The sequence below is a fragment of the Kryptolebias marmoratus genome, linkage group LG20, assembly GCF_001649575.2.
Source record: "Kryptolebias marmoratus isolate JLee-2015 linkage group LG20, ASM164957v2, whole genome shotgun sequence".
NCBI classification, from domain to species: Eukaryota; Metazoa; Chordata; class Actinopteri; order Cyprinodontiformes; family Rivulidae; genus Kryptolebias; species Kryptolebias marmoratus.
The window spans coordinates 93,060-120,841 of NC_051449.1; the positions used below are offsets into that span (position 1 = coordinate 93,060).

Here is a 27,782-nt window from a genome sequence, read left to right on the forward strand (position 1 = left end):
TTAATCTCAGTTCATATCTGAGAACAAATAAAGAGAAAAATAAACACAATAATTAACAAAACTATGGGGCGCCGTTTGTAAAGGAGCTTGTGCTAAAAATTCATGCCTAAATTTTGTCACATTTAGCTTCAAACACTGTTTAAAAATGTAGTGTTGATTTTCTGATGTCACTTTTTACAACATTTAGATTTAACATTTAACATTTAGATTTAACATTTAGCATTTAGATTTATATTTAGTATGTAGCTGTAACAATTACATGTAACTAGCTAAAGGTTGTAAAAAGTGACATCAGAAAATCAACACTACATTTTTAAACAGTGTTTGAAGCTAAATGTGACAAAATTTAGGCATGAATTTATAGCAGAAGCTAAATGTGACAAAATTTAGGCATGAATTTTTAGCACAAGCTCCTTTACAAACGGCGCCCCATACAAAACAACAAAGAAATTCTTTAAAAATAACCCGTCCATGCACCTGCAAGTGAAAAACTGATTCTCCCTGAACTCTTGGAGGTTTTAGATTTTGTTCAAACTTAATTTTTAGTTCTTTGTTTCTTTTTTCCTCTGGGTGAGCAGGTCCAGTTCTGCTTCATGCCTCAGAGCTGCAGGTTCCTGACGTCTGACAGCTGCTTCAGAGGTTTGATTCTTAGAAAACGGTTCTGACTTCCTTCAGCTGCAGCCGTTAAAAATAAACCCTATTGTGGCTTCTGTTATCAGACTCCATCCCAGGTGGATGAACCCTCACTGCAGTCAAAGCAGGGAGGAAACAGGAAACTGTTTGACTGATGAAGCCGCTCGGCATTGTGGGTATTTGGGGTTTAAAGGCCTTCATCGGTGGGTAGTTTGAAGCCGTTTGCTCCTCACGTTTCTGTCAGGTTTCCCTTTTTTTACCACAATAAAGTTCATTCATAAAACAGCAAATCTGAAAACAGGTTCCGGCCCGAAGAGAGGACCTGAGCGCACAGAGGAATGACGAACAGACGTGATGATTACTAATTCAGGACAGGCGTGACAGAGACTGAACAGGAAGTGAAGGTGTTACAAAAAGCAGCGCTCCTTTTCATTGGTTGTTTTCTGCTGTTTGAAGTGAAAAGAAGATGTTAGTTGTCAGTTTTTTTGTGACTCACTTGGATCAGTTTGTTCAGATTCAAACTAGCTTAAAGTTCAGATCAAACACGTCAGAAATGTAGTTTTATTTTAGAGCAAACATCTGTAAACAGTTTAGCTTTAATCCCTCCCGGAGCGAGGAGGAGGACAACCTTCATCAGTTGTTCGTTGGACTGAACTGGACCAGCAGCTGCTCTCTTCTGATCTGAGCCCAGAAACCTCAGCAGGAGGAACGTCTCACAAAAGAAGTATTTTTAGGTTCAGCTGTCAGAGTCGAGCGGTCTGAGCAGTGAAGTCTTCCACCAAGCAGGAGACATCATGAAGACCAAGGAACTCTCCACACAGATCAGAGCTGAGTCCTGAAGATCCCACAGAGATCCGTGAAACCCTTTCTGACGAGATGGAAAGATGATGTCATCACAGCCAACCGGCCAGCAGAGGGACGTCCACCAAACGTCCTGGACCAGTGAGGAGGACGTCCATCAGAGGGACGTCCACCGAACCTCCTGGACCAGTGAGGAGGACGTCCTTCTGAGGGACATCCACCAAACCTTCTGAGCAGGACGTCCAGGAGGACAAAAGCCAAGACGTTCGGCCTGAAAATGCCTCAGGTTTCGTGATCAGATGAGACTAAAGCTGAACTTTCTGACAGACCATCCCACAGTGAGGCATGGTGGTGGCAGCATCATGCTGCGGGGATGTCTTCCATCAGCAGGGACTGAACTATATCACAGGGTGCAGATGAAAAAGTTCACATCAGTAGTTTGGTTCTGAAATGTGGGTCTGCACTGAAAGAAGCTTGAATTCCTGACCTACATTCGGCCGACACTAGTTTCTGTTGGAGAAGATTTTCAGGTGGAAAAATAAAAGTGAATCTGCTGCAAAACATCAAGAAAAAAGAAGAAATGATTAAAACAGGAAGAACTATCTGGGTTCAATGAAATATGCAAATAAAACAGTTTTTAAAATCATTTTCATGTTTGTAGCTTCACGTCTGTCTGTGGTTTTCTTACTGATTTTATTTTGTGAAAGTTTTCGGAGGCTCAGGGTTTCTGCCGGACAGCCACGACACGTTTCAGTTCTTTTCATTTTTGTGGAATTTCTGCTGTGGAAAAGCCCCTGCAGGTGTTTGAGCACAAAGCAGAACGGGTTTGCATGAAAAGCTGCTGGTTGGCAGCTTGTTGTGTAACTGGTCTGAAAACGGGAACTCCCAGAAGAAAAGACGGAGGCGTTAAGGTTTGTTGTCGCTGCGAACTGATCTGTGATCAGGTCTGTGAACGGAAGCTGCTGGGGAGACACCATGACTCACTCTCCTCTCAGACACATTTAGACTTTCCTCATTTAACACCAGATCAGTTTTTCTTTGCTTCTGATTCGGTTTCTCTGAAGGGAAATTCCCCCTCAGACTTTTAAATAAACCCTCCAGCTGTGAGTCATTCCTCTGAGCGCTGCTCGTTGTTTTATGACTTTCAGGTTCTGGTTCTGTATTTGTTTCGCTGCGGTCCTTAGTTTGGGTTTGGATCATGTTCCTCACTCTCAGGAAAACGTTGGAGAGGATCTAAAGTGTGGGCAGAAAAACACAGAGATTAATAAAAACTAAACTAAAATGAAACAGAAACAGAAGGAAAACAAAAACAATGAGAAACACTGGGAACCAGGAGGAACCTGAGGAGGAACCAGGAGGAACCAGGAGGATCCTGAGGAGGAACCTGAGGAGAAATCTGCGGAGGAACCTCAGGAGGAACCTGCAGACCCACATCCTCCCTCCAGGTGTTCTCCCTCAGATCTTACCTGAGCAGAGCTGCTGGAACACGACGACACGTCTCCTTATCATTTCCTTCCCCTCAACACTTTATATTTAGATCTGATGAAGCAGCAGCAGCTCCGGGTCTGTCCCCGTCCTGAGGAGGAACCTGAGGAGGAACCTGAGGAGAAACCAGAGGAGGAACCTGAGGAGGAACCTAAACAGGAACCTGACGCCTCACCACCACCCACCTACGCCTCCGTCTGCAGCAGCGTGGAGGTTCTCTCCACGCTGAGCGGAAACCTTTTCTGTCAACAGACCCCCAGCAGGAACCCTGCCGACCACAGAGAGGCGTTCTGTTTCCACACGGTTCTACGACACTAAGATCTCTGCTGAGCTCCAGCCCAACCAGGAGGAGGTTCAGCAGAGAACAGGTTCAGGTTTGCTGTGGTAGTAGCTGAGAGTCCTCCTCATGTTCTAACAGAACATGTGGTTCCTGCTCAGGTTCCTCCTCAGGTTCCTCCTCAGGTTCCTCCTCAGGACGGGGACAGACCCGGAGCTGCTGCTGCTTCATCAGATCTAAATATAAAGTGTTGAGGGGAAGGAAATGATAAGGAGACGTGTCGTCGTGTTCCAGCAGCTCTGCTCAGGTAAGATCTGAGGGAGAACACCTGGAGGGAGGATGTGGGTCTGCAGAACCACCTGGATGATTTTATCCTGACTGCAGCGCCTGAATTACAGCTGGAAGTAAAAGTGGGTCAGGTTCATGTTTAAAATACAGAGAAATCATCAGCGGGGGGTTCAGACCTGCAGGAGGCTCGAGCCGATCCGAGCCGAGCCGATCCGAGCTGAGCCGACCCGATCCATCAGCTGCTCCTTCAGAAACCTTCTCTGCAGTCGAGGCAGGGAGCTCCTGATGGTTCCCACAGTTCACAGCTTCATTCAGTAAATAAAATTTAAAATAAATGTATCTTCTGTGCTGCTGATCTGCTCCTTTAATGCTTTTATTCTGAAAGATATTCATCATGACAGATCTTCAGCTCTTAAACTTTACAGCTTCCTGCAGAGGAGCAGAGTCTCTGGAGCCTCTGGTCCAACCCTCCCTTACTGTCAGCAGGTTTGGATCAGGACCAAAACAACAAAGAACGTCCGGGCTCATGTGAGGAGCTCCACCCAAAGAGTTCTTGCTGTTTAAACTTGGGTTTGGGTTCTAAAGGAAACAGTAAAACTCATGAATCATGACGATGCGTCCTTCAGTGTGACTCAGAATCAAACCGTCACACCACTGAGCAAACATCCGGGAGAACACAGGACACAAACCAGAACCCAAGGAGGGGGTTAGGCCTTATGACCCTCCCTTTGATTCCAGACTAAATCAGCCAATCAGGTGTTCCCTCTACCTACCTGCTGCACCTGCACCTGGCCGGGTCGTCACACATGGAAACAGCTAGAATTAAACGAATTAAGCTCGGTTAAGCTCCAGGTCCAGGAGGAAAACCCGGACCTCCGTCTCTCCTGCTCCTCCCGGAGGAGTCCCCAGAACCAGAGAGGACAGACAGTCCCTGCAGAGACACGGGGACGTTACCGAGCAGGAACAACAACAACAACAACAACAACAACAACAACAACAGTGGTTATGTTTGCAGTTTGTGTTGGTGAGAAGACATCAGGATGTTTTTATTTGTTCTTGACTCTCTCTCCCCTCATCAACCTGCCTCGATCGCCCACACCTGTCCCAGGTGTGTCCACTTCTGTCTCCGCCTGCTGGACTCGGTCTCGCTCCTCGTGTTCCCGGTTGTTTAGTTTCCTGCGGCGGCGGCAGCCATTTTTTGTTTTCCTTATAATAAATTGGTTCCCCTCGCTCCCGACCCGGTTCTGATGGTTCAGGCTTTCTGCTTTTCCTCTGACCTTTGACCTCAGGGGGCGGAGCAGAGCTGAGTCCACCGGTGACCAGTTAGTTTATATCTGAGTAATTCTGGTTCTTGTCAGTTTTACAGATGTGGAGCCAACATCTGGAGCAGCTTCATTTCTTCTGTTTCGGACATTTGTATACATAAATTTAAACAAACTGATGATAAATGATGTTTTTACTGAAACTCTGGGAAGGAATGCATATCGCCCGCCGTCAGAGTTTGAAACAAAGATGGCGTCGGCGCTCAGAGTGCGTGTACATGATCGCCCGCCGTGTTAAATATGTCTGATCGATCGCAGAGAGCAGAAACTCTGAACACCAACTGTAGAATCTGAGGAAACCCGACCCGGTCCAGCTGCTGGTTCCGAGCATGACTCGACAGTCTGGACCGTGGTTCTGACCGTGGTTCTGACCCGGCAGAACCTCTTTAACTTGTGGCAGCAGAGGCTTCAGATGTTTTTGTTAATTTTACTCTGAAATCACAGATTTGAGTTTTTTAATCTCTTCGAAACGAGCTTTTATTTTGAAACACAGAAACGTTTATTTGTCTGCTGAAGATGTAATCTGTCTGAGCGGAGCCAGACTCTGAATCCTGACAGCAGGGTTCCGGGTCAGGCGGTTCTGGATGTGAAAGGACACGGACCAATCAGATTCCAGGAAAACATCCTGTTTGCTCATCATCCCAGAGGAATCACATCAGCTTTCACAAGAAATTCTTCTGGGCTGAATCAGAACCGGGCCGAGGAGTCGAGCCGTTCGTCTCTGGATTAAATGTGAATAAATGTGACGAGAACCAAACTCTCTAACAGAAGAGGGGCTTTTATTTTGACAGGCTGCAGCAGACAGATATAAAAAATAAATCATTTCAAAGTAAAACGTTCTTCTGGGAGAACCTGATCCCAGATCAGCTGAAAGTCCTCAGCTGCTGCAGCCTTCGTCTCAGCTCCCTGCTCCTCTTCGTCAGCGTGTCCTTCATCGCCAGCAGCCTCCTCTCCTCCTCCCTGACCTCCGTGATGAACGCCGCCGCCTTCTTCAGGATCACCACCTTCGCCGCCTTCAGGTTGTTGGCGACGGCCGGGACCTCGTCCCTCAGAGACAGGAAGCTCCTCCTCAGCTCGTTGCGCCGCTGCCTCTCCAGCACGTTGTGAGTCCGCCGCTTGTCTTCGTCCTCGCCGTCTGACCGCGGGCTCCAACAGCGCCGCCCGCCGCCCTGCTTCGCCGGGGGCTCCGCCTTCAGCCGTTTCCCAGCAGGCTGCGGGGCGGCGTAGTTGTGCTGGTGGATGTTGACGTGGGCGCGTTTGAGGACCAGAGGTGAGGCGTCGGAGCGGCGAGACGACCTCCGCCTGTCCACCGTCACAACGTCGATCTCCGCCTCCTCTTCGTCCTCCTCTTCCTCCTCGTCTGAAAAATAAAGCCCCCGGGTGTGAATACTTTACCACGCGTGGAATCAGGCTTAAACGATAAAACTGACAAAATAAAAGCCCGATTCCCACCTGATTCGCTGTCGCTGCTGAGGGGCGGGGACTCAGGACACAGTTCTGACCCCGCCTCCGTCGGAGCTCCACCCTCGCCCGTCAGGGAGCACGGGAACACCACAGACGGGTCGACGCAGTCCGCCGCCGCCGCCGCCGCCTGGAGGTCCTGCAGGTACGCCGTGTTCACCTGAGGATCAGCGGCGGCTCCGTCCGCCATGCTGGCGGTGTCTGACGAGTCCCGGCGGCCGCGGAGAGACGCCAGCCTCTCAGACACCATCTTCTCCAGCTTGGTGGCGGCGGCGAAGCTGCTGCTCCACATGCAGTCCTGGATGATGAAGGACTGGAGGAACGAGGAGGAGGAGCCTCGGTCTTCGTCCAGGAGGTCAAACACCGCCTCCAGGTGGTCCGCGGCGGACAGCGAGGCGTCACACTGAGGCGGCGTCCGGCTGGGGGACAGAGGGGGCGTCGGCAGGAGCTCGAACTTCTTCCAGATGTCCTCACCTGGACCCGGGAGGAGGTGGCTGCGTGGAGGCGGGTAGAAGTCCTCCTCCTCGCCGTCCAGGAAGTAGGGCTGGACCGCGTCGAAGTCGCAGTCGTAGTTTGAGCTGAACTCGGGCAACGCCAGCGCCATCATGGCCGCCTGCGGACGAGCAGAACACGAGTTAATCCCGACTTAATCCTGATCCATTTATTCCTGATTTAATCCTGACTTAATCCTGATTTAATCCTGACTTAATCCTGATTTAATCCTGATCCAGTTTATCCTCATCCTGAGTTAATCCTGATCCTGAGTTAATCTAGATTTAATCCTGAACCAGAGTTAATCCTGATTTAATACTGATTCAGTTAATCCCAATTTAATCCTAATTTATTCCTAACTTAATCCTAATTTATTCCTGATCCAGAATTAATCCTGATCCTGACTTAAACCTGATCCAGTTTATCCTGATCCTGACTTAATCCTGATCCTGAGTTAATCTAGATTTAACCCTGAACCAGAGTTAATCCTGACTTAATCCTGATCCTGACTTAATCCTGCTCCTGAGTTAATCCTGATCCTGAGTTAATCTAGATTTAATCCTGAACCAGAGTTAATCCTGATTTAATACTGATTCAGTTAATCCCAATTTAATCCTAATTTATTCCTAACTTAATCCTAATTTATTCCTGATCCTGACTTAAACCTGATCCAGTTTATCCTGATCCTGACTTAATCCAGAGTTAATTCCGATTTATTCCTGATCCAGAGTTAATCCTGACTTAATCCTGATCCTGAGTTAATCCTGATCATCCTGACTTAATCCTGATCCTAACTTAATCCTGACTTAATCCTGATCCAGAGTTAATCCTGATCCTGATTTAAACCTGATCCGGTTTATCCTGATCCTGACTTAATCCAGAGTTAATCCTGACTTAATCATGATCCAGAGTTAATCCTGATCCAGAGTTAATCCTGACCTTATCCTGACTTAATCCTGATCCAGAGTTAATCCTGACTTAATCCTAACCTAATCCTGATTTAATCCTGATCCAGAGTTAATCCTGATCCTGACTTAAACCTGATCCAGTTTATCCTGATCCTGACTTAATCCAGAGTTAATCCTGATTTAATCCTGATCCAGATTTAATCCTGATCCAGAGTTAATACTGAGTTAATCCTGATCCAGAGAAAATCCTGAGTTAATCCTGATCCAGAGTTAATCCTGATTTAATCCTGATCCAGAGTTAATCCTGATTTAATCCTGATCCAGAGTTAATCCTGATCCAGAGTTAATCCTGATTTAATCCTGATCCAGCAGACAGAACCAGTCCTAATAAAAGGATTTTTAAACCTTTTTAACAGAATTCTTTACAGAAGAACAAATAAAACAAAATATTTGTCGTTAAACTGCAGGAGTTTTCTTCTTTAAACTGAATTCTGCAACAGTTTTTATAATTAAAGCCTAAATATTATCAACAAATCCTTAAACTTCTTTGAGGGTTTATAATAATTTAATCTGTCTGGAGTCTGTTAATCTGAAGGAAGAGTTAAAATAAGAAACCAGACTCCAGTAAAAAACTGCGATTAAAATAAGAAAAACTGAAAGTCACAAAATCCAGGAACACCTGAAGGAAAAGTGACTGATGTTTAATTAAACTGGTAAATATTGGCCTAAATTCGGCTGCAGGATTTTTAGGAAAAACCGTTTTTATTTTAAAGTATTTTAGAATAAATCCTAACTTTTAGTTTAGTCCTTTTTTGGTTCTAAAGTCAAACAAAGACTGAACCTGAGCAGAAACATTAAAAAATAAAGGTTTTCTGCTGTAAAACTAAAGTTTCCTTCTGTAAAACAGACTCTGTTCGTGAAGTTTAATAAAATAAAGTTAGTTTTTATTTCTGTAAACCAGCAGCTGTTAAAACTTACCGTTATTCGCAGCGGAAATGTTGTAAAAAACAAAGAAAAACGGAGTAAAATCCAGACTGTCCGGGAGAAAAAGTTCGGTTCAGGCTGGATCTCGGTCCAAAGTGATGAAGCAGCTGATTGATAGCTGATGTCAGAGATCGATGAGGCTGATCAGCCGCTCCGCCGACATTTAACGCCTCTCAGGGTCGACGCTTCCGCACACGTCACGGGTTTCCCGCCGAATGCCATCTGCGTAGCACCTCGGAGCGGCTCGGTTCTCGGTTCCTGACGACCCGGTAATTATCTGCGGGACGGCTCCTTTCGGAAAACATGGTTCCCCGCGCAGCTTCGGACACGACAGGAGCGCCAGGACGCGTTAAAGGGAGGAACTACTTTCCTCCGTGGATGAGCACCGAGGTGGTCCGCGCTGACTGTAATGATGCAAAGGAAAGAAGTTCCGGGAAATCCGCACGAGAGACCCCAATGACGTCATACAAACAACAAACAAACAGTTGTCAACAAGATGAGCGAGTGAATGAATGACAGCCGTGATAAAATAATCTGTTTTATCTTAAAATAAAAAAATGTTAGTTGTTATTTAAAAAAAAGATGAAACAAATAAAAGCAACAAAAAACTCAAATAATTAGATTTAGAGATAAAAAGTTGAGTTAAAATACAAAATAATAAAAATGTTAATATAATTAATGCCTTGAATGGGATTTAAATAAAATATAAAATATATAAAAAATAATTAATCAGAAAATAAATGAGAAGAAAAATCTATAAATTTAATTAAAACTGCTGATTGAATCTAAAAAATATCTAATTATGTGTCTAAAAGATTATAAATCTTATTTAATCATTCTGAGCTGAATCTGAAGGTCAGGGATTAAATGTTTAAATTTAAAATATTACAACAAAAACAGAAAATCTTCAACAGTTTATAAAACATTAACTTAGCAAAGACAAATAAATCTGATTCCTGTTTTTACACAAGTTGTTTTTTTTTCACATTAAAGTTTAAAATATTAAAAATGTCAGCAAAGGTTTGAAAGCTCCTTTAGTTTCCACGTTTCTTTCAGACTGACTGAAAATAAATCAATACATTCTTACTTCATGTGTTAAAATGTGTAACTCCAGGTGAATTAATGTGAATTTTATTATAATTTATTCCTCTCTTTGTTCACACAGAGACACACCTGTAACAGGTGAAGCTCTGACAGGAAATTAAATAAAAATTAGTTCAAAATTTACCCAAAAAACTGAAGCGTCAACAAACGCTGCTCCCAGCTCAGGTCTCTGATTCTTCTCTTATTTAATTACTAATTTAGTTCTTATTTTAATCTAAATCCAAACCTTTGAAAACATCATCATAATGTTGCACATCAGGTTCACCTGAAATAAAATGTAAAATAAAATGTTTTTGTTGACGTCAGTGTTGAATACAGGCCAACAGTGCTGCCCCCTGGTGGACAAAACAGGGCACTGCTTCACAGGCAGAGGACAGAGGAGTCCAAACCTGTGGTTCTATTTGGCTGTGGGGACAGCTGAGGGACAGATGAGGGACGGCTGGGGGACAGATGACCTGTGAACTTTTATCACCCGCCATGTTTCGTGTGTCTGTTAGTAAAATATCTCTGGGGCCGTTTCTGTAGTTTCCTGCAGAGGATCGATTTAAGAATCCATCAAAATAAAGAAGCTTTCAGGAAATGATCATCAGATTCAACCCAGTTCAAGATGGCCGCCACAGCTAACTGATCTTAGAAAACACTGAGATTTTCAGCCAGTTTTACATTCATTCTGCTAAAATCTGGTGTTGTAGTAGCTGAGAGTCACACAAAAGTCCCCCTCCGAGTCACTCACTACTTCAGCGTTACCTGCTGGAGTCAAGCCCGTCTGCCTGTTAGCAAAATATCTCATGAAGCTGTGAACTGATTTAGTGAAACATACAGAAAGAGATAATCCAACACGACTTTCCATAAACATCATTTTTAGAACAGAAACCAGAACTTCTGTAAGTTCTGCCCTCCTCTGGCGCCTTCTGCTGGTGAAAAACAGGAACTGCTCCTCAGGTTTTTCTTCAGCTGTTCTCCGTCATTTAGTTTATCGCCCGCCACCAAAGAAGACCGGGAACACTGTAACTGCTGGTTAGTAAAATATCTCATGAACCAGAGGACAGATTTAAAAAAACACTCAGCTCCGTCAGCTGACCTAGAAAAAATAAAAAAAACGTCTTGAACTCGTTTTAGACACTGAGCCTTGGAGTGGTAGTAGCTGAGAGTCATCCCCAACACTGAGCGACCAGATCCTACCAGGTCTGTGTTTAAAACTCAAGCAGGCGGGTGATATGCATTCCTTGGAGGAATGATAATTTTTGCTCCTGTTGCAGAAATGATCTCTAATAAAACAAAACGAGTTGTGTTGTTGTGGCGGTTAACCTCTGCTGCCCTCTGGTGGTTAAAACAACAAACTGCCAGAGATTCAGGTTTCAGGTTTAACTGACCTGAATCTGTCTTTATGTAACAAAATAAAACATTTAGTTTTAAAACAAGCACTCTTTTTACTTCTGCTTTTCTATTACAGATTTATTCTTCATCTTTATATTTTTATTCTTGAATTTAATAAAAATCAACTCCACAGCTTCTTTAGTTACTTCAGAAATAAAATAACATTTAAAATAAATTAAATTGCCAAACACAAACATAAAGCATAAATAAAATAAAGCTGAAACCCTGGCAGGCAGTGAGATGCTCATGTTTTCATCTGCAGCTCTGACTGAAGCGTTTCCCCATCAGTTTAAGAAGAAAAAGGAGTCGTCTGATCAGAACTACCCCGAAGCTGCCAACCTTCAGGAGGAACAGGATCAGTTTGAAATTATCAAACAGATCAGAATAAATCTGGGTTCAATCTCACAGTTTGGGACTTTAATCATAACTATGTTCTTTCCATGTCTTTAATAAAACCTGAAGTCCTGCAGGAAGTTTGGAGCATTTTGTGTCATTACTGCCACCTGCTGGTGAGACATGCTCACTGCAGCGTTTACAAAATTATTTAGTTTTAATATACAAACAAACAAATAATCAACAGTATATTATTTCCATATTTTGTATTTAGTAAAATGTTTGTGTTTTATTGTATCAGCTAAACAAATGCAGATTTAGTTTGAGTATTTTTAGCAGAATAGATGACAAACTTTTATTATCTTTATGATTAAATGCTTCTGTATTATCTGTCTCTCACCACTGATCCAGAGCCGCCCTAAAAGCCAACCGCCCTACCACCGGGCTAAAGCTGTCCCACAAAGTGAGTGTTGTCCTAAAAACAGGTTTAATAAAGTTTCTATCATAAATCTGACTTTATCTCATTTAAAATGACAACTTAACATCCTGGAGATCAGCTGCAGGATTTATATTCATCAGATTTACTGACCTAACTCATTAATTTAGGAGTATATTTACATCTGATGGGTAAAGTACTCTGCTGTCAACAAACTCCGTCTGACCCGTGCGCCGCTTCGTGCGCCGGCGTGGAAATGATGCGGACCCTGTGCGGCGCTCAGCGGAAGTAAACAAAAAAGGCGGAAGTAGTATTCTGTTCCGAACGCGGCTGAAAGTTTGTCGTGTTTTTGGTTTCTGAGCTGAATATCTTGAGTAGTTTCAGCGATAATGTCCTCAGTTCATCATGTGAGGGAGTTTACAGGTGAAAGATTAACCGCTGCAGCAGAAATCGTCTCTCAGATTGAAAGAAACGATCCTGCGGTTCGACCGGCAGCGCAGACTGCTGCATGTCAGCTGCAAGCCTGAGATACAGCTGCACAGAGGCGGTATGCTGACTTTATTCCTTCAACACTTTGCACTTTGACGGGTTTTCTCACCGAACCTGGGTCGGAAACAATGCATTGCGGTCTAAGTCGACAGAGCAGGCTAAAGCTAGCTCATGCTAACGTCTGCAGAACGTTGCTCCGATTTTCAGATTCGCTGAAAATGGTTTTAATTATTAAGAACAAGCGGGGACTTTCTTCTCAAACTAGTTCATAAATAAAAGCTTCATAATTTAATATGCAGTTGCAAAATAAAACCTACTCACACGCGATCTTTAAAACTCTTAAAGAGAATTAATTGTCCTTTCAGTTCATCTGTTTGTTTATCAAACCACCAAACAGCTGAGGTCAGTCATGAGGTCCTGGTTCTGGTCAGTGGACCAGCAGAGGGATACATCACCATGGTAACAGAGGCTGCAGGCCTGGTTAGATCACCGTGGCAACAGAGGCTGCAGGCCTGGTTAGATCACTATGGTAACAGAGGCTGCAGGCCTGGTTACATCACCATGGCAACAGAAGCTGCAGGCCTGGTTGGATCACCGTGGTAACAGAGGCTGCAGGCCTGGTTGGATCACCGTGGCAACAAAGGCTGCAGGCCTGGTTATATCACCGTGGTAACAGAGGCTGAACCCATCACCTTCTGCTCCAGTGCGTATCAGGATCTGTACAGATCTGTGATGCTGCTTCTGTATTTAGCTGGGATCAGATTGATGCCATGTTTTGCAGTTTCCTGCGTCACCTTGTTTATCTTATTTTCCTGTTTACCTGTTGTAACAGCCACAAGCAGAGCAGTCTTCAGTGTTACCTTTTCTTATGTCACTTTGACCTTTGATTGAAAAACAGACTGAACTCAGAGCTGCCAGAACCAATGGCCCAACGCCTGAAATAACTAACTGAAACTAAACTTATTTTAAAAATGCACAGCAGCAAGGTAAGAACTACATGAACCATCAAACACCAGCAGCTGAGACAAACTGTCTGAATTTCTTTTAGTGGTGAAATGTTCCATTCATTTACATGGAGGGGCGGGACTAAAAACTGACCTGCAGTCAGCTGAGTACGTGGCTTCAGCTTCCGTCTTCTGGTCCTGTCTCCAGTTAAAGTTTTTCTCGATGGTTTCAGCCTCCTGGTCACCTTCAGAATCCTTAAAGCTAGAGGCAGCACCTGCAGTGTAATAAAAACTGACCCAAATGTCTCATAGGAGACGATAAACTAGTTTTAACTCTCGTTTTCTGCACCATCATGAAAACTCGCCCAGCTGGTAGTTTGGTAAAGACTCAAATTTGTGCAAATTTTCTTTGTTTTCTTAAACATTTGAAGAAAGATTTCTACCAATCAGACGTTTATTTTCAATATAAAACCACAAACATGAAAACCTGTGAAATATAAGACTTATCTCTCACAAAAACCAGAACAGGAGCAGAAATTAAACAACTGAAGTTCTGACAGAGTTTCAGGTTCTGTAGCATCTTTTTTTACTGATTTCAGATCATATTACTGTGGTTAAAAAATGTTTTTATTCAGGACATCAGTAACATCTTCCTGTTGTTCTTTGTCCTCCCAGACCTCCAACAGTCCTTAAAGAAGATGAACCAGAACCTTCACAGATTAGAGAACCAGGAGGAACCAGAACCTCTGCGGATCAAACAGGAACAGCAGGAACCAGAACCTCCTCAGGTTAAAGAGGAACAGGAGGAACCAGAACCTCCTCAGGTTAAAGAGGAACAGGAGGAGGGGCAGCAGCTGGTTCTGAAGCAGGAGACCGGTTCCTTCATGGAGACTCCTACTGATCAGGAACGTGACTTCAGTGAACCAGAACCAGAACCAGAACCAAACAGAGACCAGCTCCTCTCTCCTGTCTCTCCTGTAACTGAGGGTCCAAATCAGAACCAAAGCCAACATGTGGAGTCAGAACCAGCTGGAACTGCTGAGCTGAGCCTGAAGAAGAGACGTTCTTCTGGGTCCAGCAGACAGTCCAGAACCGAGCCTGCTTCAGACTCTCCTGTATGTGACGTTTGTGGGAAAACCTTCAGGAACAAATATGACCTGAAGGTCCATTATAGAACCCACACCGGGGAGAAACTGTTTTCTTGTGGAACTTGTGGTAAATGTTTTAGTCAGCGTCACAGTTTGACCATTCACAGGAGAACCCACACCGGGGAGAAGCCTTATTTTTGTGGAACCTGTAGTAAATGTTTCACCCATCGTAATTATTTGATCATCCATATGAGAACCCACACGGGGGAGAAGCCATATATTTGTGGCACATGTGGGAAACATTTCAGTCAACATGGTCATTTAATCAGACACAAAAAGATCCACACAGGAGAGAAACCACACTTGTGTGGAACGTGTGGAAAAAGTTTTAGTCGAAGTCATAATTTGATCAGCCACATGAGAACCCACACAGGCCTGAAGCCACATGTGTGTGGAACCTGTGGAAAAAGCTTCAGTCAAACCGGTTATTTAAACATCCACATGAGAAGCCACACAGGAGAGAAGCCATTTTCCTGTGGAACGTGTGGGAAGTGTTTTACTCATCGTCGTATTTTGACCATTCACATGAGAACCCACACAGATGAGAGGCCGTATGTGTGTGGAACGTGTGGGAAGTGCTTCAGCCGAAGCGATCATTTGAACAGCCACATGAGAACCCACACAGGAGAGAAGCCATTTTCTTGTGGAACATGTAGTAAATGTTTCACTCATCGTCATGATTTGATCCGACACATGCGGAGCCACAAAGTCCTGAAGCCTTTTGTGTGTGGAACGTGTGGTAACTCTTTTACTCATCATCGTATTTTAACCGTTCACATGAGAACCCACGCAGGTCTGAAGCCACACGTGTGTGGAACATGTGGGAAATGTTTCACTCAGCGTCATAGTTTGACTGTTCACATGAGAACACACACAGGGGAGAAGCCACATGTGTGTGGAACATGTGGGAAATGTTTCAGTCAAAGTGGTTCTTTGAAAATCCACATGAGAACCCACCCAGAGAAGAATCATCTGTCCAGTCTTACTGATACATGAGAGTTTGTGAAAGATGTGGAACATGGTGGAGCTCTGAGGGGAACAGTAAAGCAGGCCTCTCTGCTCTTAGTTTAGGTTCTCAAAGTCTGAAAGGAAGAATTTACAGGAACTATGACGGTGATTCTGATATTTTGTTAACTCAAACGTTCTGCTTTAGTCTCTGAGCATGTTCACATGAAAAGGAACGTTCCATTCATGATTTGATGTAATTTCTGCTGAAAATACACAGATTTAACAAATAAAATGACAGGAAAACAACAAAATTCTGCTCTGTGAGACTTCATTGATAAAACAGCTTTTTGTATTGATGAAAAGTGAAGAATAAAAAACTTCCAGGAAAACAGTCGTCCTCAGAATCAGATCCCTGCTGCTGTTATTTATAAAATATCCTGATATTTCATATGGTTATGATGTTTTAAGATGGATGGGTTTCATGTGAAGCCTGAGCTCAACCTCTCACAGAAGCTCCGGCTCCTTACCTGCCAGAAAAGTGAAGTCCTGTTCCCCTGGAGCTGCTCGGTACCACCAGGGATCAGCAGGCCAGGGAGCCTCCATCACCTTCCACCCGGCTTCCAAAGCTCCCAGCCTGAACAGTCCTCCTCGCAGGTGGTGGGCTCATCCTGTCTCTGTTTTAGGCCTGGTTCAGCCCCAGGAGCCAAGGCTCAACCACCAGCTCCTCCCCAGGCCTGGCTGCAGGGGGGGCACCATCTGAGCCCTCACCTGAGGCCAGATCAAACCCCTCCACCAGGTTAACATGACGACTCTGAAGGGGGAAAAATAAATCCTGCAGATGATTTACAGGATTTGATGTTGACAACTTTTAATGACATAAACTGATTTAAAAAAGAAACTTTAATAAACTGTTTTTAGGACAACACTCACTTTGTGGGACAGCTTTAGCCCGGTGGTAGGGAGGTTGGTTTCCCTTTGGGGGTTTGATCCCCAGGTGTCCCAGGTGTCCCCAGGTGTCTCCAGGTGTCCCTGATTAACACCTGCAGCAGGTGACTGATCAGGATCACAGATGATTTTAGTCCATCGTGTTTATTTTCCACAACATGAACACAATGTTCCACATCCAAACATCAGCATCAACGTGACAGGAGGAGAACGTAGAACCTAGAACCAAACTACATTTATACCAACAGGATGATGAAAGGAGGAACTAACACAGCACTTTGTTCCTGTTTAAAGAGGCACCAGATCAGATTTATTAACTCTTATTGTTCATCAGACCTGAAGCTGTTTATTACAGGGAATTCATATCCTAACATTTTACAAATAAAAATACCAAATTTATCTTTTAGGATTTGTTTTCTTTACAAAGTTTAAATAAATGGAAATAAAATCAACAAACAAGAAATGAACACAGCAAAAATCAAATAAACACTGAAAACTTTGGAGTTTTATTGAGTTCAGCATCAAGTGATTCTTCTGAATGATCAGAACCTGATTTAACCAATTAGAATCTTTTACAACAATCTCACAAAGATAAAACTTAAATCAAGAAACAACCCTTTATGATCCGAAGGAAGACTTTGATTATAACTTTATCTAAAACATAAGAATCCTTTGAACAGGAAGTTTGAGATTAGGATCTATGTTTAGGTTTTACTTTCAGGAACGTGGACACTTCAGTTCAGTTTGGAATTTAGGTCAGGAGGGGAATAATTCTGACCGATTGTCAGACTAGTTTGATGATCAGATTAGAAGTGAATCGTTTTGTTTATCAACTTGCATCAGTTTCATGTTTCCTAACCAGACCAAACATTTCTTTCCTCACCACCAGGAGGGGACTCGAGGTGCTTCCCCGGATCGAAGGCCGTTTCCAGCTGCACCTTCTGAGTGAGTCCAGAGAGGCAGACTGGACCTCAGCAGGACCGCGGCGAGTAGGCCGGTCACTGCAGGCTGGGGTGATGGCTTCGAGGAAAGTCTGGAGTTCTTCAGCTGATGGAGTCAGGAGCTAACGGGCGATAAAACTGTTAACTGGACTTATCTCCTAAAGTTACAAATGGTTCTCAACTTGTGTTAGATGTATTATTACTTTACTGGACTTTATAAAACAAACCTTCATAAATTATTAACTTAAAACTTAGGTTAGCAAAAACCCAACATGATAGGAAAGGAACCCACACATGGAGACGGAAACAACAGGAACTGAAAAAACAAAACCAAGGTGTCTCTCCAGTAGTTCTCAAAAACGAGGCGTTAAAACTCAGACACTCAAACTCTGACGAGGTCAGAACTTGAGTTCTGCACAGACGGAGCTTATCTCATCCTGTTCAAAGGTTCTGGATCACTAACCTGCCTCCTGTAATGACAGAAAGTAATTAGATTTGTTAAAATATTTGACAGATTTCTTATTAGATAAATGCATCAACATTCATTTTTCACATATCAAAATATTTCACAAATAAAACAGATTTAATCTCTGCATAAATCCTGTTTTTATGAAGCCAAAAACAATCTGTACTTGATAAGATGTCCCGAGAACGTTAAACCTCAGAATGTAAACAACTTATTCCTGATGACATCATAACCAAATTAACTTCTACACAGAAGTTACAGGAAAGATGACTTTAGGTCAGAGGCCATAAAGGGAGGGGGATCCTGCACAATGGACTGGTGGTTAGCACTGCTGCCTCACAGCAAGAAGGTCCTGGGTTCAAGTCCTTTCTGTGTGGAGTTCATGTTCTCCTCGTGTTTGGGTGGGTTCTCTCCCTCAGTCTAAAAACCTGCATGTTAGGCTGCCTTCAGGCCCAGGCCTCCCTGAAACAGAGATCCCAGATCTCAGTGGGACTCGCCTGGTTAAATAAAGATTAATAAATAAAACACAGGGTTCTAATCAGACTCTTCATCAGGACTGATCCACAGATCCATGAGTTGGTCACCAATGTTCCACTTAGAATGGTTTTAACAAGGCTGGAGTCACAAAGTCTCATCTGGGTGGCTTCTCAGGTGGCTGTTCAACTGATCACTTTGACTGAAACATTTCCCACATGTTCCACACAGATGTGACTTCAGGTCTGTGTGGGTTCTCATGTGGTAGATCAAATTACCATGTTGACTGAAACATTTCCCACATGTTTCACAGGAATAAGGCTTCTCACCGGTGTGGGTTCTCAGGTGGTTGACCAAATGACTGTTTTGACTGAAACATTTCCCACACGTCTCACAGGAATAAGGCTTCTCACCTGTGTGGGTTCTCATGTGGATCATCAAATGACTATTTTGACTGAAACATTTACCACAAGTTTCACAATAAAATGGCTTCTCACCTTTGTGGGATTTCATGTGGCTGACCAATTTATGACTCGGGCTGAAACCTTTTCTACACGTTCCACACAAATGTGGCATCTGAGCTGCGTGGGTTCTCATGTGGCTGATCACATGACCATTTTGACTGAAACATTTCCCACACGTACCACACACATACGGCTTCTCTCCTGTGTGGGTTCTCATGTGAACAGTCAGACTATGATGCTGAGTAAAACATTTCCCACACGTTCCACAAGAATAAGGCTTTGCTCCTGTGTGGGTTCTCATGTGTCGGACCAAATGACCATTCTGACTGAACGATTTACTACATGTTTCACAAAAAAAAGGCTTCTCCTCTGTGTGGGTTCTCATGTGAACGGTCAAATGATGACGTTGAGTAAAACATTTACCACATGTTTCACACAAATGTGGCTTCTCACCTGTGTGGATTCTCATGTGGTGCTCTAAGAACAGTTTCAGTCTGAAACTGTTGCCACATAATTTACAGAAATAAGGCTTCTCCCCTGTGTGGGTTCTCATGTGGACGATAAAATTATTATGATGGTTAAAACATTTACCACACGTTCCACAAGAAAACAGTTTCTCCCCGGTGTGGGTTCTATAATGGACCTTCAAGTCATATTTGTTCCTGAAGGTTTTCCCACAAACGTCACAAACAGGAGAGTCTGAAGCAGGCTCGGTTCTGGACTGTCTGCTGGACCCAGAAGAACTTCTCTTCTTCAGGCTCAGCTCAGCAGTTCCAGCTGGTTCTGACTCCACATGTTGGCTTTGGTTCTGATTTGGACTCTCAGTTACAGGAGAGACATGAGAGAGGAGCTGGTCTCTGTTTGGTTCTGGTTCTGGTTCTGGTTCTGGTTCACTGAAGTCACGTTCCTGATCAGTAGGAGCCTCCATGAAGGAACCGGTCTCCTGCTTCAGAACCAGCTGCTGCCCCTCCTCCTGTTCCTCTTTAACCTGAGGAGGTTCTGGTTCCTCCTCTTCTTTCTGGACTGGTTGCTGTTGGAGGTCTGGGAGGACAAAGAACAGGAACATGTTACTGATGTGGTTGAGCTCAATGTTGAGTCAGACTAAGTTGGTTTTTTTTATCTCAGAGTTAGTATTCCAGTTCCTGAGGCCACTACAAACATCACTCCATGAGAACCGTTTGTGTTAGAACTCGCACCGATTCTGTGTAACTTTATCTCAGGCATCCTGATGGTCTTCAGGAGTCGGAGCTGAAGATCCATCTCCTCTTGCCCCTCCTGATCCTCCTGTTCCTCCTTTATCTGTGCAGGTTCTGGTTCCTCCTGTTCCTCTTTAATCTGAGGAGGTTCTGGTTCCTCCTGGTCCAGTCTGGAGTTCTGCTCCTGGTTCCATAGCTGCTGCTCAGCAGGAACATGTTGCTGCAGGACTTCTGGAAGAGTGAAATAAAACACATCAGCACTGTTCAGAGTTTACAGAGAACAAATGTTCTGAATAAAGGAACCAAAGCAGCTTTTCTTGACATGGTTTCACCTCCATCCACAGAGAACATGACCTCAGGTCTGACCTACTGTTTCTGATTTATCCATCCAACCATCTGTTCGGCTCAAGCAGAACGAAAAATGTAAACAAACACGCAGGGCTGTGGGAAGTGTGGGTGCAGAGGGTGTTAGCACCCCCTGGTGGATGTCAGAGGAAACTACACAGATAAAGAGTTCATGAAACAGAACATCCGTCTCTTTGGGGCTGCAGATGTTTAAAGCCAACATAAAAACTTTAGTTTGAGAGAGTTTCAGTAGTTTTACAGAAGGACTGATGTGCATTTCTGGAATGTGGGTCCACACTCAGTGTAAACAAAGCCCTCGGCTGAATCCGCCTAAAAGCTGGAGTCACATGACCGACCTGCCAGGCTGGCTGTGGCTCTGAATCAGGGAGAAGAAATATAAGAGAGAACTTATTGTTGCCATGACGACATGAACTTATTGTTGCCATGACGACATGAGCTGCCATAAACCCACATCATCCTCTCCTGTCACTGTTATAACAAATTTCTGGAGCCCCAGAAAGACACAGCTCACCTGTCAAACACGCTCCTGTTCGAAGGAAAGTTTCCACTTCAAACATCCAAACCATCAGAAGACTAATCTTTATTTAAAAGGCGGGCGATAAGCATCCGTTCAGTGGCTGCCGGGCCTTTCATTGAACACCTGAGCCTTCGTACCTGCTGTGTGGACAGTTGTTGTTGTCTTCCGGCTGCGGGGACGAGCTGTCTCTTCTTCGGACAGGACGGATGTCTCTGTCCCTCCTGGCTGTCCTGAACTCCGCCGCCCGCTGAGAAAGTCTCTCAGAGGCTGAACTGAAGACATCGTTCCTGAAACGACTCAAAGATTCACTTCAAACAGGACAACTAACCCCGCTCTGAAGCTCTGAAGCTAACGATGCTAGCAGGCTAGCGCCGAGTCCGTGTTTACTTCCGCCGGAAGTCCCGAGGGCAGTTTGGGCCGTGGTGTTGCGTCACCGCCGCCTGCTGGTGGCACAGGTTCACTGCAGCTTTATAAAGTTGAATTAGACTTTTTTTAATTAAAATGTTTGTGTTTTATTGTACCAGCTGAATAAAATAATGATTTAGTTTGAGTATTTTTAGGAGAATAGATGACAAAGTTTTATTATCTTTATAATAAAAAGCTTCTGTTTTATCTGTCTGAAATGAGATGCTGTAAATGTAGTTTGGTTCTACGTTCTCCTTCTGTCACGTTGATGCTGATGTTTGGATGTAGAACATGGTGGAGCTCTGAGGGGAACAGTAAAGCAGGCCTTTCTGCCCTTATTTTAGGTTCTCAAAGTCTGAAACTAATAAGAATTTACAGGAACTATGGCGGTGATTCTGATGTTATTTTGTTAACTCAAACGTTCTGCTTTAGTCTCTGAGCGTGTTCACTTGAAGAGGAACATTCCCTTCATGATTTGATGTAATTTCTGCTCAAAATACACAGATCAAACAAATAAAATTACAGTAAAACAACAAAACTCTGCTCTGTGAGACTTAATTCATGAAACAGCTTGTTGTTTTGATGGAAAATGAAAAATAAAGATCCTTCCAGGAAAACAGTCGTCCTCAGAATCAGATCCCTGCTGCTGTTCAGATCAGGACAGAAAGATCTGAAGCTTTTAACTCCACAATCAGGAGGTTTATTTACCCCTGACTTTGTCCCATAATGTTCAAATTTTAATTTTCTGTTATTTTACAATCCAACATTGATTTAAAACCTTGTAACACCGATCAGATCTATGAGGACATAAATGTTGTTCCAGTCTGGGATCATTCAGAACAGAATCAGTGAACTCAGCAGGTTCATCTGCTGCATCTAATTACATCCAGGAGCCAAAAATACTTTAATATCCTTCAAACAAACAAGCATGAAGTGTAACTGATGTCAGAAACATTAAACACCTGGAAGTACGAACAGAAGAGTTGTGTTATATCGTTAGAAACTGTCTGAGACGTCCCTGTGAGGAGGGACAGGGATCAGACAGTAGAGGACAGTGTTGCTCCACCAAGGAGAACAAATCAGCTGTTTCATTTCACCATCAGCTCTAGAAGACGTCACAGTTCAGTGTATGTCTCTGTCAGAAGCAGTGGACCTGTCTTAGTTTCAGAGAATCAGTAAATTTAAACGTTGCTCCTTTAAAACCAGACTTTCTGCTGACGGACTGTCCACCAACTGAACACCTGCTGAAAGTTCAGTTTGATTATCATTATCATCATTACTGTTTCTTTAATTCACTGTAAAACCTTCTTTACCACACATTTATGAGATTTTATTCTGAAAGTACCCTTTTATTGTGTATTATACTGTTGTTTTTGACAGACTACGTTTTTTGTTTGTATATCTTCTCTTTGATACAACGATGTAAGTGAAAGCAAGAATAAAGTCAACTTTTTTTACGTGTGTGTTTTATGTAAGAAGCAGCAGGTGTTTCTGAGGCAGCAGTTTGTCCTCTGATGATTTAGTTTGTGTCTGAATCATCTGACAGTGAGGAAGTCAAACTGTACGCTGACGACTCTGTTGTTTCCACACATGAACAACCAGCAGAGCGAGCTGCTAAAAACCAACATCCAGAGGTTTGATCAGTCAGGACTGAAGGCTGAATGTTGGTGAAATGTTTCTTAGTAGCAGTGAAGGAGTTTGATTAGCAGGAGGTCAGTCTGTCAGTGGAGTTTAGAAGCTGAACTTCCTGAGAACCGAACACTGAAAGTTCATGATGAGAGTCCTCTGATTTACTGTGAAGTGTCCTTCAAACAAATCAATAAATACACCCAGCCAAAGAAGTTTCCAGAAAACAGAGACGAGACAAAGTGTACAGAGAGGGGGGTTGATGATCTGAATCTGTTCTCTGTGGTTATTAGGACAGAACAAACTGCTGACAGCCAATCAGACTTCATTTCCTGCAGCTGTGTGGGTTTGTGCTCGTTAGCTGTGGCTTCTCACTTTAACAACACGATGACAGTTCCAAGCATCGACTGTGGTTCAACAATCATTCCAGGAAGCATCTGACACACAAACAGCTCAAACCCACAAAGAAACTCTGATCATAGAGAAGATGAGAAACGTTCAGTTCAACATCTGAGGAGGACAGCTGATAAAAAAGAAGTGATCAAATAAAAACAGGAACATTAAATCATTAATGCACTTTAATTCAAAGAATGACAATAAAATACAGTCATGAAAACTGAGGAAAAACACAAATTAAATCTTAAATCATTAAGGAGTTATGTCCTGTAAGTACAATTTTCTATACTTTTTCAAATTTACATTTAAGAAAGTCTAAATAAATTGTAGTTTGTATAAAATCAAACTCTGTGCTTTTCCCTTAAGACAGAAAACTCTGTTAGAAAATGAAGTTCAGTTTGATTCTCATCATTAGGAATGTACATTTTAAATAACATTTATTGTGACATTTTGTTGTGATCATCGGTGCACTATTAAAGGGTTCCTATGAACTAACAGCAAATGTAAAAGTCATTCTTCCTGATTAAACTCTGACAATAACTCAGCAAGAAAAGCTCCATTTTAAAGCCACTCCAGCAGGTGATGAGGAACATGTGTCCAGCAGCTGGAAGTGATGAAGGAGATGTGATGGTGAGGAAAGGCGAGCAGAAAGCAGTGGGTCAGCAGGTGTTCAGTTGGTGGACGCTCCCTTGTTTGTGAGGATCATCAGCAGAGAGAGTCCACAGCAGTACACCAGACTCTTCACTATCAGCACCGAGTACAGCAGGCAGAGCAGCCTCTCTGAGAACCAGTGAGGAGGAGGAGGAGGAGGAGGCGAAACCTCTGAGACACAGAAACAAAGAAATATTCCTGATCTGTTGTGTGAAACATGAAGCTGAATCTTTGTGGAGTCACCAAACCTTTGTTACCTATTTCTGCTGCAGCCTTCACGGTGCCCCCTTCGTGTTTGACGGAGCAGCTGTATTTAGCTCTGCTGCTTGTTTGGATCACTAAGATGGAGGCGGTGTGCTCCGACTCTCTGAGCTCCAGCTGCTCTTCAGCAGAGCTCAGCTCCTCCTCTCCACCGTCCTCCTTCTGTCTTCTCCAGATGAAGCGGACCTCAGGAGGAAACATGCCCGAGGCCAGACACAGCAGGTAGCTCCTCCCCTCCAGGTGGGCTCTGGATGCTGCTGGGTACACGCTCACCTNTCCTGATCCCTGTGGAGGTTTCAGCAGCCTTTAGCCACGCCCCCTCCACCTCCTCCTCCAACAGCTCCATGGTTTCCCTCCTGGTTGGACCTTTAAAAGGCAGACTTCTTCATTGGTCCGAGGCTTATTTAACCTCCTGAGATCCAGGCTTTAGTTTGCTGACCGCTACAATCCTCCAGCTCCTCAGTATCAGGAGGGACAGAAGGTTTGGCTCCCCACCTCCCAGTGAACGAGCCCATCTGTTCATTGGTCCATACTGCATGGAGACGTCCTTCTCAAGCTTCCCCCGTCCACGGGGCTTCATCCCACCTTTCATTTCTCAGGTCAAACTCTTGGCCCAGAGCCCACTTTGCCTTCCTTCTGACCCCCCCATCGACAACCATCCCTCTAACACTGCCCATTTCAGACGTGCGCTGTAGGGTCAAGGGTTTCAATACTTCATTGATTGGGAGGATTATGGTCCTGAGGAGAGATCATGGATCCCACCGTCCTACATCCTGGACCCTGAACTTTGTTCTTTGTTCTACAGAACCCGTCCAGAAACAAAGACTGAGTTCACCAAGAGGTGGTTCTTTAGGGGGGTGGGTTACTGTGAGGATTCCAGTTTTCTGTTTCTGGTTTCTTCCCCACTAACCATCCTTTGCAGCTCTTGGGAGGCAGACGGAGCCAATCAGGCCTCAGCTGCTTTGAGTGACAGCTGATGAGCACTGGTATATTGGATCGAGCCAGACCAGAACTCTCCTCTGGACCGTTGTTTGAATGAGCTAAAGCCTTGTAAAAGTCTCCTTACTAAGAAAGATTACTCACTGCGTGTTATCTCCCTGTGTTCCCTGCAGTCTTTGTGACTCTTCCTCCTTCCTGAAGACCTCCTGAGTAAATCATCCTGTTACTGATACTCTGTGTCTCTGCAGTCTGTCTGCTCTCAGCTGTCAGAGTGACTCCTAAATCTTAATCTGAAGACAGATTGATCTGAAAATGTTCCAGTCAGGATCCAGCAGTCCTTTAATCTGAGCTCATGTTCAGAAAATCCAACCTGAACTGTTTTGTTGGCAGAAGTTTGAAGTGTTTTCTGGATCCTGGACAGAGAAATAAGACCTGTGCTCTGAGCTGACATGGTCCTCTTGTTGGACGTTGTCTTGCTGAAAGTGTTCAGTCTGTTGAGTCTGGAAGCTGCAGCTGCTGAAAGCTCCTGATCCTGAATGCTGCATGGAGCTCTGTGGTTTCCTGAATGCTGATGGTGTCATGAAGCAGAGTGAGAGCTGAGGCTGACTTTGGCAATGGAAACATCAGGAACACATGGTGCCAATGTTCTGTTGGACTTTCATGTTGTTCTAATCAAACTCATGAGATGTTTGGATGTTTAAAGTGCTGCAGTTTGGTCAGCTGGTTATGATAATAAAAGCTAGATTTTATGTAAAATCAGAAGGCCAGGGAGGACTACTGCAGCTGACAGCAGTAATTAATAAAAACACAGGGAACAATGGTTTTCAGTACCATGTATTTGGAAAATTAGAGTGAACACCACAAAAACTAAACATACATAGAAACCCCATAAAATGAATAGAAATATATACACAATACTGCAGTTAACTTTCAAAATGAATGTGCACAAGATTTATCTAAAAACAACCGGACTTCTAGTTTGTTGTTGAAGATCTTTCACTTCTCATCTGAGGAGCTTTCTCAGTTCAAACAGCGGAGAGTGAGGAGTTGAGCTGTTCTGTAAACTGGATTCACCTGCAGATTAACTCACTGTCCTAACAATAGAGGCTCATTAGGGTCCTTGTTTGTCTGACTCACTGATGTTGACCCCTCTGGTCACATGAGTGCAGGTGTTGATTGGAGTGAAACTGACTGGGGATCAGGCCTAAAGCTCCCTTATGTTTTTGAAAGCTGGAATCTGAGACCTCCTCTGTTTAATGTTGGTTTCTCTCTTTTGACATAGATGGCTTCCTTCACCCCCCTCTCAAACCATCTGTCTTCTCTGTCCAACATCTAAACACTGTGGTCCTCCAAAGAGTGTCCCTTCTCCTTGAGGAGCAGGAGCTCAGCTGAGTCCTGAAGAGCTGCTCTCCTGGGTTGAGCCATGCGTCTGTTTGTTTCTCCAATATGGAGGTTTGACCTGCAGACACCACACTGCTCAGTCTGTGTCCTCAGAATGGACTGGCTTCTGTGTCGGTTTCATAACAGCATCAAACTTTAACGTGGAAGGGAAAAACAAAAATGAATTGTTGACACATTTCCTTAGTGTTACATGTCCCCATGAGAAAAGCCTCCTGACACTGAATAGCATCCGTAGCAACAATGCGTTTGTAGTGACCACCTCCCGCCTTGCAGGGACCGCGCCGAGGGAGACCCCGTGCCGCAGGTATGCTCTGTCCCGCCACCGGTGGAAGAGCACTGCTCAGATGGGTGTAATCCGCACCTTGACCTGCCAGTGCCCCTGGGGGTCCATGTGGAGGCTGTTGAGCCATACCAGCATCCCCAGCAGTCTCAGCCACAGCTGGAGTGGAGGTGCTGCCCTGACCTGAAAGGACTGGGGTAGGGACTGAATCCTGTCCACCCACTCCATAGTCAGACGGGCCCGCATGGCCACTGAATCCAAGGCCATGCCCAGAAAGACCACCTGCTGGACTGGGATCAACGAACTCTTCTGACGATTCACTGCGATCCCTAGTGCTTCAACATGGGCCAGGACCTTCGACATTGCCTGCTCTGCCTCTTGAAAGGAGGGGGTGCTGAGGAGCCAGTTGTCGAGATATAGCAGGATCTTTAACCCTGACAGGCCCAGGAGGCTTAAGACTGCCCTCATGCACCTTGTGAAGATCCGAGGGGCTAAGGAGAGTCCGAACGGTAGGGCCGCAAACTCGTAGGCCACGCCGTGAAAGGCAAACCGCAGGTACTTCCTGTGTTCTGGGTGGATTGGAACAATTAACTACAAATGCCAACCAACCAATTAGCTTAACAAACAAACATTTTATTCACAACTCACCAATGCCATTCATAGTTCAGTACATGACAAACTTCATGGCTCCAAGCTGACTGGTAGTTGGGATCTAAATTATATTTATATTGTGAGCTTTACAGTACATACAGAACAAAAAGGGATGAAACAAGTTGTTTGGAAGTACAAACCTGTAGCAGCTTTGTCTCCAGCTCTCCCCCTAACACCTAACTGGGGAAAGCTGGAGCAGGCCTGTATTACCACTCCAGACAATGTGATTGGCTGAATGCATCATGTGATTGCGATCACATGGCTGTCATACTAACATAATGGTGATGCATCTATAAGGCATACTTAAGGGCATATTTTACCCTGGGTTATACATTCAGTCAGCAGTCCAAGATTAATTTTTGAGGTGGGGGGG

The 27,782-nt window shown here is 44.1% G+C and overlaps 3 protein-coding genes and 1 long non-coding RNA gene across 4 annotated transcripts; 1 reads left to right on the plus strand and 3 right to left on the minus strand.

The window, feature by feature from the left end:
• Positions 1-5,566: 5,566 nt before the first annotated feature.
• On the minus strand, positions 5,567-9,149 carry LOC108251479 (transcriptional regulator Myc-B). Its single transcript, XM_017441808.3, has 3 exons — positions 8,646-9,149; positions 6,259-6,880; positions 5,567-6,166 (listed from the first exon to the last, which is right to left on the minus strand). Exons 2-3 carry the CDS (start codon positions 6,872-6,874, stop codon positions 5,670-5,672), a joined length of 1,113 nt encoding a protein of 370 aa, XP_017297297.1. The 5' UTR covers positions 6,875-6,880; positions 8,646-9,149; the 3' UTR covers positions 5,567-5,669.
• A 3,051-nt stretch (positions 9,150-12,200) lies between these two features.
• Positions 12,201-15,741, plus strand: LOC108251476 (zinc finger protein 501-like). The gene is made up of 2 exons (XM_017441806.3): positions 12,201-12,448; positions 14,010-15,741. The coding sequence occupies exon 2, from the start codon at positions 14,033-14,035 to the stop codon at positions 15,476-15,478; it is 1,446 nt and encodes a 481-aa protein (XP_017297295.1). The 5' UTR covers positions 12,201-12,448; positions 14,010-14,032; the 3' UTR covers positions 15,479-15,741.
• LOC119618062 lies at positions 14,639-18,227 on the minus strand. The gene is made up of 2 exons (XR_005234579.1): positions 16,361-18,227; positions 14,639-16,241 (listed from the first exon to the last, which is right to left on the minus strand). It is a non-coding gene; the product is annotated as an uncharacterized LOC119618062 (long non-coding RNA).
• A 25-nt stretch (positions 18,228-18,252) lies between these two features.
• Positions 18,253-21,185, minus strand: LOC108251475 (zinc finger protein 2-like). The gene is made up of 3 exons (XM_017441805.3): positions 20,937-21,185; positions 19,917-20,147; positions 18,253-19,761 (listed from the first exon to the last, which is right to left on the minus strand). Exons 1-3 carry the CDS (start codon positions 21,079-21,081, stop codon positions 18,404-18,406), a joined length of 1,734 nt encoding a protein of 577 aa, XP_017297294.1. The 5' UTR covers positions 21,082-21,185; the 3' UTR covers positions 18,253-18,403.
• Between the last annotated feature and the right edge of the window lie 6,597 nt (positions 21,186-27,782).

Bases quoted from the DNA above. Each gene is read 5' to 3' on its own strand.
- LOC108251479 (XM_017441808.3), bottom strand. From the start codon at position 6,874: ATGATGGCGCTGGCGTTGCCCGAGTTCAGCTCAAACTACGACTGCGAC. The intron at 6,167-6,258 runs GTGGGAATCGGG...TTTATTTTTCAG, and splicing joins CAGCAGCGACAGCGAATCAG to ACGAGGAGGAAGAGGAGGAC.
- LOC108251476 (XM_017441806.3), top strand. From the start codon at position 14,033: ATGAACCAGAACCTTCACAGATTAGAGAACCAGGAGGAACCAGAACCT.
- LOC108251475 (XM_017441805.3), bottom strand. From the start codon at position 21,081: ATGTCTTCAGTTCAGCCTCTGAGAGACTTTCTCAGCGGGCGGCGGAGT. The intron at 20,148-20,936 runs GTACGAAGGCTC...TCACTCTTCCAG, and splicing joins AACAACTGTCCACACAGCAG to AAGTCCTGCAGCAACATGTT. The intron at 19,762-19,916 runs GTGCGAGTTCTA...TTGTCCTCCCAG, and splicing joins GATAAAGTTACACAGAATCG to ACCTCCAACAGCAACCAGTC.